Below are 20888 nucleotides of genomic sequence, written 5' to 3' on the forward strand. Positions count from 1 at the left end.
TTTTTCCTAAGCCGGTTGAAAGTTGAAACAACGTATTTACAAGGGAATTTGATATTTAAGCGAACAGGAGAACGGCGGGGGGGAGTTTCGAAGTTTCCACGGAACGAGCCATTGAATTTTTACTCACCGTTTCTGTTCTCGCTGTCCGCGGGCTTCATCTGGATCGGATGCCGCATCTGGAAGAGAATAGAGAAAACGATTCGATTATTTATGCAGGGATTCGTAACGATCCTCCCAATACCATGCATAGAAATGTCTAATTTCGAAATAATTTATTATTAAATTGATCCTTCAATCCACGTACGATAAAAAGTTTTAATAAAATGGCGTAACCGTCGAGGGAAGAAAGGATGATGTTATATAAAAAGAATAGAATAGTACAACTTTAATGAATATCCTTCTCTTTTACGTCGAATAGCTTAATTTAGAATTTAAGTTAAATTCGTATGTAATTATAAATAGAATTCAAATTCAAAATCTTATTTGTTAAGAATCTTAAGAAAAAAATAAAAAAATAAATAAATAAAAAGAAAAAGATTCAATTGATCATTTAAAATGATGTTATAAAAAGAATGGAATAAATTGAAACTAAAATTTCGATTCCAATAATTTTTCAACTTTTCAATAAAATTCAAATTAAATCTCCCCTCCAAAAAAAAGAAAAATTCACACAACCGAGTATTCAATTCTATCTAAACACAAATAAAAAGTGACGAGTATTAAAAAAGAAATTAAAATTAGAAATTAAAATTAAGAAAATTAGAATTAATTAGAATAATTTCACTCCTCCTCCTTCAGACATCATACACAATAATACACAACTTTAATATCCCTTTCTTACTCCAATTTAATTAAATTCAATACCCGATTCAAATTAAATCTACACATCGTATTTATTAATAAGAACCCCAAATAAAAAGAAGATTCCTTTAAACCTAACAATCAACGCACTCTCCCCTCCAAAAAAAAAAAAAATTCAATTCTACCTAAACGCAAATAAAAAGTAACGTATTAAAAAAAAATTAGAAATTAAAATTAAGAAAATTAGAATTAATCAGAATAATTTCTCTCCTCAAAATCAGACACCGACAATACACAACTTTAATATCCCTTTCTCACTCCAATTTAATTAAATTCAATACCCGATTCAAATTAAATCTACACATCGTATTTATTAATAAGAACCCCAAATAAAAAGAAGATTCCTTTAAACCTAACAATCAACGCACTCTCCCCCCCAAAAAAAAAGAAAGAAAGAAAGAAAGAAAGAAACAAAAGAGAAAAATTCGCACCAAGTATTCAATTCTCCACGCGCAAAGCGCAAACTTGGGGTGAGGGTGGAGGAAAAAGGAAGGCGATTAATAAACTATTCCACCGATCCAGCATTCACCATTTCACCAACCCTCTCTCCTCCTTCACGTTTCCTATATCGTTTCCATAAATTTGCCTCCCCCTTTCCCTTATTAAAAACAACCTCCTCCACCCTCCCCTCTCCTCCCTTTCCCCCGTCTTCACGAGCTCACGGACAACGCGAACAATAATTCCGAGCGCAACACGGCGGAGAAGAGGAAGGGGAGGAAGGGGAGGGGGAGGGAATCCCCCGAGCGCACATTCTTCCGAGGACAAACGCGGATTCCGTATCGAGAACCAGGCCGAGAAGGGAGGGAGGGAAGGGCAGGCAGGCAGGCAGGCAGTGTCGTTGTTTCGCATCGATTTGCTTTTGTAAAATTCCACGGCCAAGTTTCCCGCGGTGTGCACACGCGGGGACAAAGGGAAATACAAGCGGAAAATTAAATTTCCGTTTCGAACGCGAAGCAAACCTTCCCTCCCCCTCCTCCCCTTCCCTTCCTTCCATTCGTTCATTCGAACGTTTCTTCCCTTCCTCTGTCTTTTATCTTTCCGCACCCTTTTCTCTTCTTCCTTTTTTTTTTTCGATTCATTTAATTTAATTTGATTATTTATTTATTTTTTTTTTGGGATTTGGTATATTTGGTATATTTTCGCGAAGAAATACAACGATTTTATGATGAAGATTCGAGTTGATTTGCGGAAATAGAAAGGGATAAGGAAGGGAGGTATCGATAAATCGCAGTTAGGTTGGAAGGGTTGGATCTAGAGAGATTGTTGTATTTTGAGAGGGGAAAAGAAAGGATTTTTTATCTTTCCGCGCCCTTTTCTCTTCCTTTTTTTTTTTTCGATTCATTTAATTTAATTTGATTATTTATTTATTTTTTTTTTGGGATTTGGTATTTGGTATATTTTCGCGAAGAAATACAACGATTTTATGATGAAGATTCAAGTTGATTTGCGGAAATAGAAAGGGATAAGGAAGGGAAGTATCGATAAATCGTAGTTGGGTTGTTCTTTTTTCATTTTTGAGAGGGTTGGATCTAGAGAGATTGTTGTATTTTGAGGGGGGAAAAGAAAGGATTTTTTATCTTTCCGCACCCTTTTCTCTTCCTTTTTTTTTCGATTCATTTAATTTAATTTGATTATTTATTTATTTTTTTTTTGGGATTTGGTATATTTGGTATATTTTCGCGAAGAAATATAATGATTTTATGAAGATTCGAGTTGATTTGCGGATATAGAAAGGGATAAGGAAGGAGGGTATCGATAAATCGTAGTTGGGTTGTTCTTTTTTTATTTTTGGGAGGGTTGGATCTAGAGAGATTGTTGTATTTTGAGGGGGGAAAAGAAAGGATTTTTTAAATAAATTTAATTTAATTTTGTCCCTAGTTAGTGCGTACTTTTCTTCTTCTTTCGCGAGAAATTATTTTATTTTCGCGAGGGAGAGTTACCATTAATCGATATTATCGTCTCGATGAATTTCGATAGAAGAATACGATTTTTTCAATATTTAAATTTGTTTCGTAAAAGTATTGTAAATACGATAAATAATAATATTCTTCGAGTTTTATCAAATTTTCGTAATTCGTTCTTTTTTTTTCCACGTTACAATTTGTTGCCAAAAAAACAATCTATCAATAAGAGAAACGTATCCTCTCTTTGAAGAGAATACGTTCGAGAGTGAAACTCTCGAGATAGGTGCGCACCACTCGAGAGAATATATTTTTTTTTTTTTTTACCGCGCTCGATAACGATTGTCCAATAATAATTTTTAGCCGGTATCACTTGAGAAAACTCCACTCTCAAGAGCAATTTGTACCAGTTTTATTTTTAAATATATTCTTCGCGCTCGAACAACGTTAAAAATAAATCCTCGAACCAAATCGAGGATTTATCAAATTTTTCTACTCGTATCTCCACTTAATTACACCGAATATTCCCTTTATATCATGAAAAAAAAAAAAGAAGATAATTAGAGAGTATATTCCCTTCATTCCCCCTGTCTTATTTTACAACAACCCCATTGCAACTCCCCTTTTCTAATCAAACGATGAACGTCATTTCTGTCGCAAAAACTGCGCCCTATCTCGAAATTACTACGCTCAAGCGGACAAAGTATTGAAAATAAAAATACATACGAGTAAAACAAAACGAAAAGAAAAAAACTTCATCCGTACACGCATCTCAATATATAGGGTGTCCCAAAATTAACGCAAGATTCGAATCAAATATAAAACAGAGTTTCTAGTCTTTAGATATTTATCTTTCAAGCGAATCGTAAAGTAAAGGACAGGGTTATTTACGGAATAACGCATCGGGCACGTACGCACCCTTTCGTCCAAATTTTTCATCACCTTTCTGCATAATCGCGGCTGAATTTCGTCGATGCGGCGTTCAATTTCCTCTCGTAATGCGCGCGTGGATTGTCGACACAGACCTTTCGCTTCGAACAACCCCGTAAGAAGAAATCTAATGGCGTTAAATCGCACGATCCAGGGGGCCAACTCTGATCGCCGAAACGAGAGAGCACGCGACCAGGAAACTCTCGTGCGGTAATCGAATCGTTTCGTCGGCTGTACGGCGCGTGGCATCGTCTCGTCGAAACCGCGTATCGGCCGCGTCGATGTCATCCAACTTCGGCGGAAAGAACCGTGTTATCGCGTCGCGATATCGAGCGCCGTTAACAGTCGCTGTTCGACTAGCCTCGTTCCCAAAAAAGTATGGTCCGACGATGCCTCCTGGCCAAAATCCGCATCGAACGGCGACACGTTGCGGGTGCGTTTGTTTCTCGCTAATCACGCGCGGCTTCTCCCAAACGCGGCAATTTTGCCGATTAACGAAGCCGTCCAGGTGAAAATGCGCTTCGTCGCTTGGGATTACTTTGCTGGAAAAACCAGCATCCGTTTTTTCGCGATTAATAATCCATTCCACGTCGTCGTATCGTATAACGCTTCATTCTTACCAACTCTAAACTCTCAAACTGTCAAACTGTTCTTTTTTCAGGCTTGTCGACGACTTGATGCAAAAATGGCGGCAAATTCAAATCTCGCGTTAATTTTGGGACACTCTTTACGTATACCGTGCAGAATTCGTTACATCTGATCGTTCTAAGAAAAAAGAGACGAGGAGGAGGAAGAAGGAGGGAGATATTTAATAATAAAAGAATCTTATCCAGATTAAATACTCGTTATTACGATAATTAAAATGTCGAATCGAGGGAGAATAAGGGGGTTTGAATGCGGAGAGCGTAAGTTAATCCCAGGCAGGGTGGCGATATCGGGGTCAGAGCTTAATAATGAGCTTCATCCATTGACGTACGATGTTGCCGATCATTACACTCTTGTCTCTGGGCTGGATATCCATCCATGATCCCGTTGTGCCAAATACCCGACCCTGCCATCCTACTACGCTAAAGCGACTTCCCTCGTTTCCCATTCAACGGCGAAAATAGGTTATTCGCGATCGTCGATATCCTCCGTTATGACTGGGGGACGAGTTTCGAAAAAAAGGGAAAAAAGGGAGGAGGAAGAAACACGATCCTCGTGTTTTTACATTTTGTAACAGTTGAAGATTCTGCTATATTTTTCTTTTCTCTCCTTTTCTTTTTGTATAAAGAATGCGACGCGAAAGAAGAATTGGAATAATTTCTTTGACGTTCATTTTAAATCCAGAAATATTTATTAGATTCGAGAAAGGATAAATGAATTTTTCTAAATTTTATTTCTTTTCTTTATTATTCATCAGAAAATTTGTAAAATTTTATGAAGACAGTAACAAAAATCTAAATTCTTGCAGGACGGTATAATTACTACATCCATCTAAACCATCTCAAAAAAAAAAAGAAAGAAAAGATAAAGTTACTTCCTTTACATCCCTTATATTCTTTCAACAATTCTCCCCGAAAAATGGTTCAAAGGGGAAGAGCGACACGACAAACGACAATACCGTGTTTCCGCCTGTGGAACGAGCTACTTGGCCGAATATTTTCCCGTTTCGCCGACGATAAAGCAAAATGGCGGGCGCCCAACAAACAAGAGCCGCGTTTCTATTCAACGCGGGAGCATAACGCGAGGCCCAGCCGGCCGACCGGTGTAAAATTTCGACAATTGCCCCCTCCTCTTCTCTCCCTTCTTCTCAGCGCGACGAGGTCGTCAAAAAATTTCTGGGGAGGGAGGGCGGGCGGGCGACAAAACAACGGTGGCACGCACGCACGCACGTGTCGTTGCGCACGGTAAATAAATTAAGGGGAGACTTATGGCGCGCGCGGATAAACGGCCACGGTTTGTGCGATTAATCTGCCGTGGGTATATTAACGCGGCCGGATTTCGCGGAGCAGGGACCGGGGGATCAAGCTTGGTGATTTAGGGTGTAGGCCGAATTCAGGCTATCAGGCAGCCGTCCAACCGACACGCTCGTTATATACTCGTGTAAACTGGCAGGCTAGGAAAAGTCTTTTGGCGTCGTTTAACTTGTGAACGCCTTTATTCTTCTATTCGATCGATGAGATTTCTTTTCCAACACTTCCTCGTGTTTTTTCTTGGAGGACGAGTCTCTTCGATTTAAGGAATCGTTTCGAAACTCGTCCTCTCTCGAAAGGAAGTTTTACTTTTGTAAAATTATACTTTCTCGTCATTTGTTAGGGATTCGTGTGTTTTTATTAAAATTAGAGATATATCTTCGATGAACGAGTTATTTGGCAGTGACACTTTATGAAAAAGTAACGATTTGATAGAATGATTGTCTAGTTTTCGATAAAAGATGTATATATAAAAAAGAAATGATTAAATTGGTAGGAAGATAGAAGAAATTTTGAGACACGACAAAGTGTTAGGAGGGAAGAGGACTTTAAGGAAATACGATATTCGTATACGGGTTCGAGGTTCAAGATATTCTATTTACGAATCTTCTCGATCTTCCAGACACGGAGGAATTTCTCGTATCGCGACCGCCACGGAGTATGAAATTCATATCTATGCTAAGCGCGACCCCCGCGTTTGCCTTTAGTGGTTTCTCCTTCGCGTCGTACCTTTATATTGCGCCACGATCCCATGATTTCGTACACACACACATGCGCGCACGCGATGCACCCGAAATCATATATCGATTCGACGAAAAATAAACTCCGTAGTTTCGAATTTTCAATTCTTCCTTCTCTCTCTCTCTCTCTCTCTCTCTCTTTATACATATATATGTACAAATATTTGATAAATTCCAATAAAATTGTCTTCTTTCCTCCCGTTTCCTTTCCGATTTTTTAATCCTCAGCAACTTTATTTCTCGTTTAATGAAATAAGAAGAATCGACGAAAAATAAACTTTGCAGTTTCGAATTTTCAATTCTTCTCTCTCTCTCTCTCTCTTTATACATATATATGTACAAATATTTGATAAATTCCAATAAAACTGCCTTCTTTCCTCCCCTTCTTTCCTTTCTGATTTTTTAATCCTCAGGAACTTTATTTCTCGTTTAATGAAATAGAAATAAGAAGAATCGCTGAAAAATAAACTCTGTACTTTCGAAATTTCAATTTTTCTCTCTCTCTCTTTATACATATATATATACAAATATTTGATAAATTCCAATAAAACTATCTTCTTTTCCGTTTCCTTTCCGATTTTTTAATCCTCAGCAGCTTTATTTCTCGTTTAATAAAATAGAAATAAGAAGAATCGATGAAAAATAAACTTTGCAGTTTCGAATTTTCAATTCTTCTCTCTCTCTCTCTCTCTCTCTCTTTATACATATATATATATACAAATATTTGATAAATTCCAATAAAACTACCTTCTTTCCTCCCGTTTTCTTTCCGATTTTTTAATCCTCAGCAGCTTTATTTCTCGTTTAATGAAATAGAAATAAGAAGAATCGACGAAAAATAAATTCTGCAGTTTCGAATTTTCAATTCTTCTCTCTCTCTCTCTCTTTATACATATATATACAAATATTTGATAAATTCCAATAAAACCGCCTTCTTTCCTCCTGTTTCCTTTCCGATTTTTTAATCCTCAGCAGCTTTATTTCTCGTTTAATGAAATAAGAAGAATCGACGAAAAATAAACTTTGCAGTTTCGAATTTTTAATTTTTCTCTCTCTTTCTCTTTATATTGTACATATATATACAAATATTTGATAAATTCCAATAAAACTGCCTTCTTTGCTTCCCTTCTTTCCGATTTTTTAATCCTCAGCAATTTTATTTCTCGTTTAATGAAATAGAAATAAGAAGAATCGACGAAAAATAAACTCTGCAGTTTCGAATTTTCAATTCTTCTCTCTCTTTCTCTTTATACATATATATATACAAATATTTGATAAATTCCAATAAAACTGCCTTCTTTTCTCTCCTTCTTTCCTTTCCGATTTTTTAATCCCAATTTTATTTCTCGTTTAATGAAATAGAAATAAGAAGAATTGACGAAAAATAAACTCTGCAGTTTCGAATTTTCAATTTTTCTCTCTCTCTTTCTTTATATATATATATATATATATACAAATATTTGATAAATTCCAATAAATTCTTTCCTCCCGATTTTTTAATCCTCAACAACTTTATTTCTCTATTTTGATAAAATAGAAATAAGAGGAATCGACGATTCGGGAAAAAATAATCAACGAGTTATTATTTGTACAATTTCTTAACAATCGTTCGAAACGCGGATATCAACAGGTCCCCCCACACCTGAGCCACCACCACTCCAGCAATTCCACCGAAGCGAGTTGCCAACATCCAGTTTCCTTAATCCTTAATCTCGTTTCGTTCGTAACGCAGCGGCAACGTGTCTCGAAATTCGTTCTAACGTTCCTTCGTCTAATTTCGTTCCCTCCCCAATTTCCGCGGATCCGCTGCTGACCTCCCCCCTTCCCGGCCGAGGAGGAGAATTCTCTTTCCAGCGCGCTTCCGTCGATCCCGCTCGGATCGGCGAGAAGGGGGAGGAGAAGGGGGAGGAGGAGGCGCGCAACTCGATTTAAAGTTACACCCGCTGCTTACGTATTCTCGTTTTCCGCTCGTTTCCGCGGCTCCTTTATCCTCCTTAGCCAGGGGAGTCGCGCGTCCAGACTGCTAAAGCAGCAATTCCGCGCGCCCTGCGCGGCTCGTGACTTTTAATCTCGACCCCATTTTGAATGGCCGCCGGAATAGGGTAATTTTTGTAATCTTTGCACGAAGGAAGGAGGAGGAGGAAGAGGAGGAGGAGGAAGAGGCGGTGTGGAGAATTTAAAACTGCGTCCGCTGGTGGAATATTCGAGGGCGAAATATTGTTTATCTGAGGCGATGCTGGGAGGATTAAGGTTTATTATCGATTAATTAATAATTGTTGAGGAGATAATTAATAATTGTTTAAGAGGATACAAGTATTGGTGTAGAGTATAGATAGGAAATGTGTGTAAGAGGGTATATTGGAACTCTGTATTCTTTTCCAGTGTTCAGAAAGATAGGCAGTCTATTTATAAAGAATTCTTGAGGAGAATATATATATATATGAGAGGATACAAATATTTAAATTCTATATTATATATATATTCTTTTGCAGTGTTCATAAAGACAGGCAATCTATAACTCAATTCAAACTCTATATTTTTCAGCATTCATAAAGGTATTTAGTATTATGTATAGCTGAGGAAGATATTTAAGAGAATTTTGTAAAAGAATACAGATATTCAAATTCTATATTTTTTTACATAAAGATATTTATAAAATCTACTTATAAAGAATTGTTGAGGAGGATATATATAATATATATGAGAGGATAAAATTCTATATTATATATATATAAATTCTATATATTCTTTTGCAGTGTTCATAAAGATAGACAGTCTACTTATAAAGGATTCTTGAGGAGGATATATATATGAGAGGATATAAATAAATTCTATATTCTTTTCCAGTGTTCATAAAGATAGGCAATCTACGTATAACTTAATTCAAACTCTATATTTTTCAGCATTCATAAAGGTATTTAGTGTTATGTATAGTTGAGGAAGATATTTAAAAGAATCTTGTAAAAGAATACAAATATTCAAATTCTATATTTTTTTACATAAAAATATTTATAAAGTCTACTTATAAAGAATTGTTGAGGAGGATATATATAATATATATGAGAGGATACAAATAAGTTCTATATTCTTTTCCAGTGTTCATAAAGATAGGCAATCTACGTATAACTTAATTCAAACTCTATATTTTTCAGCATTCATAAAGGTATTTAGTGTTATGTTGAGGAAGATATTTAAGAGAATCTTGTAAAAGAATACAAATATTCAAATTCTATATTTTTTTACATAAAAATATTTATAAAGTCTACTTATAAAGAATTGTTGAGGAGGATGTATATGAGAGGATACAAATAAGTTCTATATTCTTTTCCAGTGTTCATAAAGATAGGCAATCTACGTATAACTTAATTCAAACTCTATATTTTTCAGCATTCATAAAGGTATTTAGTGTTATGTATAGTTGAGGAAGATATTTAAAAGAATCTTGTAAAAGAATACAGATATTCAAATTCTATATTTTTTTACATAAAAATATTTATAAAGTCTACTTATAAAGAATTGTTGAGGAGGATGTATATGAGAGGATACAAATAAGTTCTATATTCTTTTCCAGTGTTCATAAAGATAGGCAATCTACGTATAACTTAATTCAAACTCTATATTTTTCAGCATTCATAAAGGTATTTAGTGTTATGTTGTATAGTGTTATAGTTGAGGAAGATATTTAAGAGAATCTTGTAAAAGAATACAGATATTCAAATTCTATATTTTTTTACATAAAAATATTTATAAAGTCTACTTATAAAGAATTGTTGAGGAGGATGTATATATATGAGAGGATACAAATAAATTCTACATTCTTTTGTATTATTAATAAAAATTCGTAGTTTACTTATAATGAATTATTGAAGAATATATTTATGTAAAAGAATACAAATATTTAAACTCTATATTTTTTTTGCATAATGATGTGCAGTCTTCTTATAAAGAATTGTTGAGGAGGATATATATATATGAGAGAATACAAATATTTAAATTTTATATTCTTTTGTAGTGTTCATAAAGATAGGCAATCTATATATAATTCAATTCTATATTCTTCAGTATATAATTGTAGAGGAAGATATTTAAAAGAATCTTATAAAAGAATACAGATTTTTTTGCATAAAGATAAAGTCTACTTATAAAGAATTCTTGAGAAGGATATATATATATATATGAGAGGATAAAATTCTATATATATATAAATTCTATATATTCTTTAGCAGTGTTCATAAAGATAGATAGTCTACGTATAATTCAATTCTATATTCTTCAGTGTATAGTTGTAGATATTTAAGAGAATCTTGTAAAAGAATACAGATTTTTTTGCATAAAGATAAAGTCTACTTATAAAAAATTCTTAAATTCTTATATATATATATATGAGAGGGTACAATTCTATATTCTTTTGCAGTGTTCATAAAAATCCATAATCTACTTATAATGAATTATTTACGTAAAAGAATACAAATATTTAAATTCTATATTTTTTTTTGCATAAAGATAAAGTCTACTTATAAAGAATTCTTGAGGAGTATATATATATATGAGAGAATGCAAATATTTAAATTTTATATTCTTTTGCAGTGTTCATAAAGATAGTTTACGTATAATTCAATTTTATATTCTTCAGTGTTCATAAAGATATTTAATGTAGGGTATAGTTGTTGAGAAAGATGTTTAAGAGAATCTTGTAAAAGAATACAGATATTCAAACTCTATATTTTTTTTTACATAAAGATAAAGTCCACTTATAACGAATTATTGAAAAGGACGTAAGAGAATGCAAATATTGAAACTCTATATTATTTTCCAGTGTTCATAAAAGTCGGCAGTTTACAACGAATTGTTGAGGAGGATATTTATGTAAGAGGAAACAAATATTTAAACGTTATATCGTTTTGCAGTGTTCGTAAATACACCCAGTCTAACGAATTCAAACTATATATTCTTTACCAGTGTTCGTAAATATACCGCAGCCTATTTATAACGAATTCAAACGTTATATTCTTCAGAAGTGTTCATAAAGATACCCAGTCCGCTTACAACTTCGAATTATCGAGGAATATATTTATACAAGAGTATACAAATATTTAAACTCTATCTTTTTTAACAGTGTTCACAAAGATGAACTACAATTCGCAACGAATCGATAAGTTTAATCGAATGTACATCAACTTTCATCGAATCTTCTTCCAAAAATGTCCTATTCATTCGTGCAACTAGATATAAATCTCTTAAAACTACGTTTCTACGATTTTCTTCCTATACTAATCTAAAGAAAACATTATATAAATCGACAAAAAAATATTCTCGCAATTAATCCAACCAATCTTTAAAAGAAGAAAATTAAACTATATATATATATACCACAAAACACGTCCCAAATTAATCCAACCAACCACGATAATCCCATTTTAAACAGACACAAATCGGCAAATATCCTTCCACATTCCATTCCTTCCTTTCTTTCTTTCTTTCTTTCCCCCGCAAAGGAATCCCTCCTCCCCCAACTCCTCTTCAATTTCCCCGGCCACCCCGAGGCGCAACTACAAAAGTGCTACTTCTCACTTTCACCGTCTGCTGACTCTGACTCCGCGACTTTTAATCTCCTCCATCCTTGCCTCTCGTCCACGAAATATGTATATATATATATATACACATATACACTTTTATGATATTCGAGCGGACGCGGGAAAAGGGCGCGAATAAAGGGAAACGGATAAAGAAGGGTAAGGGGTGGGATTTAAAAGTTACGTCGAGGATGGCAATAGCCCGGTTGCTTGTCGGAATGCGGGGTTATACCTTGGCACGAGAAAGGGGGAGGAACGAGTTGGCGAGCACTGAAATTGATGGATGAATTTTTCGTGGGGGTTTATTCGATAGTTTTGCTCGGTTGCAAGGCGTATTTGGTATTTTTGAAAAATCAAAAATTTATCGTTCTTCGCGATAATAATTATTAGTGCGATTATTATTGATTATGAGATAAATTCAGAGATCGATAGAAAAATTAATTCACGATTTAAATTCGATCTTATCTCGATACTTTTTTGATTTGCGAGTAATCTAATCAAAAATTGAAATAAAAGATAAAATTGTTGTAATCCTTGCTTTGCTTCTTACGTTCCAATCATAATACAAAAATAATAATAAATGGAGAATATTTTTGTCGCTCTTTGCATGCATAATAATATAATAAAATATAAATAAAAATAATATAAAATATAATATAATATAAATATAAAATATAATAATATAATAATAATAATCGTGTGATTAATTGATTACGAGATAAATTCAGAGATCGAGATTCACGTTTAAATTCGATCTTATCTCATTACTTTTTTGATTTGCGAATAATCTAATCAAAAATCCAAATAAAAGATAAAATTGCTGTAATCCTTCCTTAACCTCTTACGTTCCAATCATAATTCAATAATCATAATAGAAAAATTACGAAGTGTAGAGAATATTTCTTCTTCGTTCTTTACACGCATAATAATATAGTAATAATAATCGTGTGATTAATTGATTACGAAATAAATTCAGAGATCGATAGGAAAATAGATTCACGTTTAAATTCGATCTTATCTCATTACTTTTTTGATTTGCGAATAATCTAATCAAAAATCCAAATGAAAGATAAAATTGTTGTAATCCTTCTTTCGTCTCTTACGTTCCAATCATAATAATAAAATAATAATATTAATAATAAAATAATAATAATAATAATAAAAATTACGAGGCATGAAGAATATTTCTGTCGTTCTTTACACGCATAATAATATAGTAATAATAATTGTGATTAATAAATTCAGAGATCGATAGGAAAATCAATTCACGTTTAAATTCAATCTTATCTCAACACTTTTTTGATTACTTACGAGTAATCTAATCAAAAATCCAAATAAAAAAAGATAAAATTATTGTAAAAATCTCTCCTTCGCCTCTTACGTTCCAATCATAATACAAAAATTACGAAGCGTGGAGAATATTTCTGTCGTTCTTTACACGCATAATAATATAATAAAATATAAAATATAATAATATAATAATAATAATTGTGTGATTAATAAATTCAGAGATCGAAAAACTATCGAGTTTATGTACATACATACAATATATACATACGATTCGTATATATTTATACGCGTATTAAGTGTCATTGGATTGTTTCGATTCCGTTTCCCCTTCTCGACGCGCTCGATAGCGAGCCCAGTACAACAAAAGCATCGACACGATCCACATCTACGTAACAACAGCTCATCCATTTATTAAATACATTCTTTCTTCTCTTATCCTTTATGCCAATACCATTTTCACTGCTCGAAAACCCTTCGATACCATTTCTTCGATTCTTCCCCATCCCTTCTTACCTCCCCCCTTCTCTTTTTCATCGAATCACATCAAAATTCAAATAATTACAAAAAGTATCGTATATTTCTATATACACGTATATAGATCGTATAAATTATCCAACGAGATTTTAATTCAAAGCTGAGGAAAAATTTACTTTTTCGAAATACGCGTTAAATCGAAAAATCTAAACCATCCCTCTTCCCTCCTCCTTAGTCTCTCTTTTGTTCAACTGTTTCTCTCGAGGGGGTTGTAACCTCGTCCCACGAATTCCTATATATATATTTCGTCGTGTAAAAAAAAAGAAAAAAAAAAGGAAGCCACGATCCGCGCGAGAGAGGGGGCTAACGAAAGAGGAAAGGGGGATGAATATTAAAATCGACGAGAATTCGGCGGCGGCTCAAGGGGGTCAGTCAGATCGCCTAGTTATAAATTCGTTTCGCGTTTCGCCGCGTCGGCGCTGCGATGAAAAAGGGGGAGAGAGAGGGTTGTCGGTCGCCCCCTCCCCTCCCCCTTTTTTTTCTCTACTTTGTTCTCGAGGTATCGGCGGGAAATCTGCATGTCTGGGGGAAATCTGCAGAGGGGGAGGAGGGAGATCGGTCGAGTCACGCGCGAATCGGAACGATTTCGAAACGTCGCAGCAACCCATTCCCTCCCTCAATGAGGGTGGAATACGTGGAATACGTGGAAAACGGTGCGACGACATCCAGGGGAGAGGAGGAGAGGGGAGGGGAGACCCGTTCACAGTTACACGGTGATTGATCGTTCGTATCCTTGCTTCCGTGCTTTCGTGAATTCTAATTGATTGGATCGACGAGGCACAGATGAGTTTGGGATGAGATGAAAAAAAAAAGGAAAGAGAGAGAGAGAAACGTGGTATTCGTTTCGAAGAGCATCGATGGGAGGAGGTTGGATTTGAAAATATGTGTATATGATTGTTTGTGTAAAATGTAAAATTTCATCTCCTTCTGTTCCAGGCTTTCCAGGAAAGTTTAAGAGAATAGAAGGGGAAAAATCGAAATTCTTGCATTACTTGGCATAGTTTTGCGAAGAGTGTCTCGCTTTCCAATGAAAAAACAGAGGATTCGTCGAAGGAATGGTTTCTCTAAAAAGAAATTCTCTTCTTCTTTCCTGGAGAGAGAGAGAAACCTCCATTACGATAATTAAATCTCCTTGAAAAAAAGGAAAACTTTGCGCAGATAATTATTTCTCTAGCAAATTTTTCAACAATTCTATCCTATCTTCCTTTCCACTATACATTTAAAGAAAAAAGAAAATAGTATTTCTTTCTCTCTTCTAATAATATTCCAGTAAATCAAATCATCCTCTCCTTCATCAACACGTCCTTAAATTCTAAGAATAAATTCCTTTAATTATCCAATTAATTAATAAAAACCTGGAAACAGCTTCTCAATTTGCAAGATATCATTATATATTTTACAGTTTATATGTAAAACCATAATACGTTATTTTAATACCCATATAAGAGGGGGTCGGTCCCCTCCCGGGGATAATTTCAATTTAAAAACCCCTTTAAATCCTCATCCAATGGAGGGGAGGGGGAGAGATAGCAGCGGGTGGATACATTTTTCTTAAATTTCGAAAAATGTGCACGGCTTAAAACTTCACCCCTGCTCGCCCACGCGAGCTAATTGTCGTTTTAATCTTTCCGCTAATTAAATTTATCTCGTCCGGCGCGAATGTTGAACGAGGGAGAAGGAGAGAGTAAGGGACGATAGTTCTTTTTCTTCTTTTTAATAATTTAAATGCCGTGTAATTTACTTCCCTTTGTTTTCAGACAGCCGCGTAATATCCGCTCGATGTCCTTTTGTAAATTTTTTAAAATATACGCGTATATGTATATATATATATATATTCTCTCCTTTCTAGATATCACTGTTGAAATGCGTAATTGCGATGAAAATGAACGGAGGGTTACATTTCGCGAAACTTGTATGATAATATTATTTCGCGTTGATAAGGTTGATATTCTTTTTTAGAGCGTAATAAAATATCGTTTATTTATTATTATTCAATAATCACGTAACAGTTGAACAGAGTGTATTTATTATTCTTTTTTTAGAAGGGGAATTAATAACTATTTTATTTTATTATAGATAGATTAAAATAAAAATTTGTTGGAGGAATAATTGCAAGAAGTATTTCTGTAAATATTCTCTTTCTCGTTTGAAAATTCAATCAATATTAAAGTAGTGAAATAAGTACTTTATTCATTACTTCATTTGTCAAGACTTTGACAAGAAGATTTTTTAATGAAAGTCATTTTCTCAGAATGAGTGACTTATCAAAAATAATGAATTCACAAATACATCCATTTCCTCTTTCATAGGGTTGTAATTAGAAAATAATAATATTCGAATCAATACAATATTAAATTAACGAAATACTTCACTGATTTGTCAACTATGTGTACATACTGTAGAATTAAAAATTAAATTTCAATGAGAGAAGCAAAAATAATGAATTCACAAAATTCACATCCATCTCCTTGACCTCTTCCAAATAGCATTACAATTAAGAAAACAATGATATTCGAAAATCAATACAATATTAAATTAATGAAATAATTATCTCAGTTTATTCGTCAAAAGTTTTAAATTTGACAAGAAGATTCTTGAATGCAAATCACTTTCACAGAATGACTTACATATATATTGAATATAAATTAAATTTCCATCAGAAATAATAAATTCACAAATACATAATTTCTCTTCCAAATAGTATTACAATTAAGAAAACAATGATATTCGAAAAAAAAAATTCAAATCAATACAATATTAAATTAATGAAATAATTACTTCAGTTTATTTATCAAAAGTTTCAACTCTGACAAGAAAATTCTTGAAAATCATTTTCACAGAATGACTTATATATATATATTGAATATAAATTAAATTTCCATCAAAAATAATAAATTCAGAAATACATAGTTTCTCTTCCAAATAGTATTACAATTAAGAAAATCCATTGATGATATTCGAAAATTCAAATCAATACAATATTAAATTAATGAAATAATTTAACCTCAGTTTGTTTGTCAAAAATTTCAAAGAACTTCTGATAAGAAGATTCTTGAATGCAAATCATTTTCACAAAATTTATATATACATTGAATATAAATTAAATTTCCATCAGAAATAATAAATTCACAAATACATAGTTTCTCTTTCAAATAATATTATAATTAAGAAAACAATGATATTTGAAAAAAAACAATATTAAATTAATGAAATAATTATCTCAATTTATTTGTCAAAAGTTTCAACTCTAACAAGAAGATTCTTGAATACAAATCATTTTCATTCATTTTCAGAATGAGTGACTTATATATATATATTGAATATAAATTAAATTTCCATCAAAAATAATAAATTCACAAATACATAGTTTCTCTTTCAAATAGTATTGTATAGTTAATTAAAAAAAACGATGATATTCGGAAAGTTTCTAAACGAAAATACACGATACGAAAACGAGGCGGAATAAGATTCTCCTCCTCCTCCTCCTCTTTCCTCTCTCTCTCTCTCTCTTTCTCTCGAAAGAGAATTGGAAGAAAGTTGGCATAAATTTGGAGAGTCGCGAGTCGTTATCAGGGAGGCCCCCTCCCCTCCTCCCTCCTCTCTCCCCGGAAATGCCGGTTCGAGGATCCAGTTCGGTTTCCCGCGGAATCGGCGCGACGTTATTCAATTTCCGCGCTTCCCCCTCCACTCTCCTCCGCTCCGAAAAGGAGAGTTTCTTTTTCGCAGTTATTGACGCGGCGACGAGTTTTCGAGGGTTTTTGCCGGCTTATCCGCCATACGATCTCGTCTTCATTTCCGCCACGTCGACGGTCCTTCCACCCCTTCCTCCCCCCCTCGTCGCGCCAAACTTTCCGCGCTTACGTTCGCGAAATCTCTCCACCCTTTCTCTCTCTCTGCCTCTTTTTCTCCTCCTTTTCATAAGACGCAACCACCGTGAATATATTTGGGCCACGTATCGCGCAACCTGTCTCTCTTATTACTTGTTCGAGCAAGAAAGTCCCTAGACTTTTTTCTTTGTCCCTAAACAAACTTAAAAGGGTTAAAAATTCGCTCGTGGAAATTGTAAATGTGTCGAGATTCTGATTGCAGGGGGATGATGTTATTCGTGATCGTCTTTGAGATATGTATATATATATTTGGAAATTTGCAAGAGATGAATTTGCAGAGAACGATGGACGGGCGTTTGGTTGGGAGAAAATTCCGTTTGTGAAGAGAAAAATGATGGCGGTGAAAGGAATTTGCAATGGATGTTTGGAATAGAGGAATGGAGGTTGTTGAAATATTATGAATAATTCGGTTAAGTGAAAAAAAAAAATAAAAAGAAGCTCGTTTCGTACAAAATTGTCGATATTGTCGATGATACATATATATATATATATATTCCTAGATTTGAAATTTAAAATTTTATCTTCTCTTTTCTTTTTCGCAATCAACTTCCCCTCGAAAAGATTCGAAATATGAATGAAAAACGAATATGATAATTTTCGTCCTCGTCAAAGAAAGGCGAGAAACGAAGTTTCCCCTCTCTATCTATCTTTTTCACTCCTCTCCTCTCTCTCTCTTTTTTTTTTATTTATTTTTTTTCCTCCCCGAAAATTACTATGCCGTACCTTATTGCTTCTCTGTATCGTTTATATCCCTTCGTTACATAGTAATTAAAATTCAATGGCGTTTGAAATAAAGAGTAAAGAAAAACGGGGGGGAGAGAGAGAGAGAGAGAGAGAGAAGAAAAAAGAAGAAGGGAAAAACGTTTCGCCGCGAAAAACACCAATATCTATGCGAATAGTTATGAACTATAATTTCCCGCGCACCGATTGGCGAACGGCGAGAGATGGCTATTGAGAGATCGATTTTAATCGAATTCCCTCGAATGTACACGCGTCGAGGGGAGGGGAGGGGGAACGAAACGATTCCATCGCATCGAAAACGAAATCGTTCGCAAAGTAAACTGTAATCGTTCAATGATCGTGAATTCCGGCAATTTCATTGCTGAATATTCACGATTTACATCGGGTCGGCATCACAACACACTTTGATTTATACGCGAAATATATATTTTGGTGAAATTTCCTTCGTATAAATATTTAACCGATACTATAATCCCACCGCGATTATTCAAATTTAAATTTAATTATTTCGTTGTTGTGCCATCGATGATGGTTTTACAACAACTGACTAACAAATAATTTGCACAATGCGTTGCACGATTACGAATTGGTTCCCAATTCCGAACGAATCGATAATAAAGTCACGTTCCCCGAAAAGTGTAATCGTGAATCTATAAGCCGAATTAATTAATATTAATCAAAGTTTCGATCGAAAGTTTGAAAAAGGAAACAATAAATAAATAAATCATTTTTTTAGAGTCAGCTACTCTAAGTTCATTTTTCATCCCATCCTTGAACCCATCCTTACGAATTTATTTACGCGCGGTGAAATTCTCGATTTTTTTTCAATTCTCGATCGTTCGAGGAAAGACACGAAAAGACACGTGAGTCGGCGAAGAGCGAGATATTATCGGCGATTTTCGGGTAAGGACAACGGGTTACGAGTAATAATTCAACAAGCAGCGGGCGGCGGATACGATCGGATCGGTTGCAGTCGATTGGCCGGATTTCCTCGAATACCAATGGGGCACTAAAAGTGATTAAATTACTTGGCAAGCCGGTGGTAAACTGCGGGGTGATTGATACGCGTGCGCGCGTTCATCTGGCGTTCGAACGCGCGTTGCGATCATTTATGCGTGACTGACGTCTGTTTATTTCCTCCGCAGATTTACTCCGCCTCGATCGAAACTCGACTCGAAGCAGGAGAAGGGAGGGGACGTTTCCTCCTTCCACCGTCCGAAATATCTTTGATGAAGACGAATATATATATCCCTTTTATTAATTTTATTTCGCGAGTCAAGAAACGTAAATATTTTATCCCGTTTTACCTCGATAATATTTGTAATAATAATAATAATAATAGTATTGTTATTGCACGCATGATTTAATAACGTTATCAATTTAAATAACCGTAATTATTCGGGAATTAAATTATCCAAGTTAATTGTGCATTAACTGTACACGGAGACATATATCACAGAGAAGATTACCGGCGTTAATTGGGAAACTAGTAGTTTTGGCAAGCAAATCTCGTCGGGGAACGAAATGGGGGGAAATAATTTCTCGATGGCCGATATTATATGCACGGTGTAACAAAATGTATTATCTACCGATGTTACTCGTTTCACTTCGTGTGTCCAATAATCGGTAAATAATTTTTCACTTTGTCGACGTAGTTTAGAAACACGTAATCTTGGCAACCGAGCGATCCCTTCTCTCTTTCTTCTCCGAGATATAATTAAAGCATTGCGTTGAATACACCCGATATTATACAACTACAACTATCGATACGTTAAACGTGCGATTCTATGCAAGAGAATTTTTCTTTTCTAACCTCTTACGATCACGATTATTCGACTGCCAGGAAGGTAATTTCGTTTCTTCACACGAGTGTCGCTAGCGTCGAAAAGTTTATTCAGCCAACTTCAGTCCGAACCGCGTTGTCACTCGACGTTTCACGGTGTATTCGTTGAGAAAGATTTCGAATAAAAACAGTGTTTTGTGCGTATTTTACTTTTTTATTAAACGAAGAGAGGTAAGAACCAAAGTTAGTGTCAAAATTGGTGTATTCGAAATTTCGTTCCGGAAGATCGATACGAGCTGAATTGAACGAAGAATTTATCGAATTCCAACTGTTCAGTGTTCGCAGTGAAGCGTCTTGAAAGAAAACGAAGCTTACTTTTCGAGCAACTAATATTATTACTACGATTAAAAAGTTCAAAATAGTGAAGAATCCGAAACGAATATCTCTCCACACAAAACTCTTTTTCACGTTTCTTTCTCTTTCTCTTTCGATTGTCCCTTATATATTATATCATATTTTTCATTAGAGATCATTCTCTACGGAGAATAGCCATAGAAATTTCCCCCTCCCTTCCTATTCGTTCTTTACGACAACGTAATCTCACTTTATAAAAGCAATTATCCACGATGATCCAGAGACTGCAGGCTCGTTTAACCCGGAAACGGTGTCGTTTCGCGAGGGGGGGAGGAGGAT

The 20888-nt window shown here is 34.6% G+C and overlaps 1 protein-coding gene across 27 annotated transcripts in view; it reads right to left on the reverse strand.

The window, feature by feature from the left end:
* Positions 1–20888, reverse strand: part of LOC409780 (CUGBP Elav-like family member 2) — a 458105-nt gene that overhangs the window by 80956 nt on the left and 356261 nt on the right. For all 27 annotated transcript variants that reach the window (XM_026439104.1, XM_026439138.1, XM_026439115.1 and 24 more), the window contains one exon: positions 128–176. In XM_026439104.1, the coding sequence (XP_026294889.1) occupies positions 128–176 (49 nt within the window). The remainder of the gene's footprint in view (positions 1–127; positions 177–20888) is intronic.

The sequence above is a fragment of the Apis mellifera genome, linkage group LG1 (assembly GCF_003254395.2).
Source record: "Apis mellifera strain DH4 linkage group LG1, Amel_HAv3.1, whole genome shotgun sequence".
NCBI lineage: Eukaryota > Metazoa > Arthropoda > Insecta > Hymenoptera > Apidae > Apis > Apis mellifera.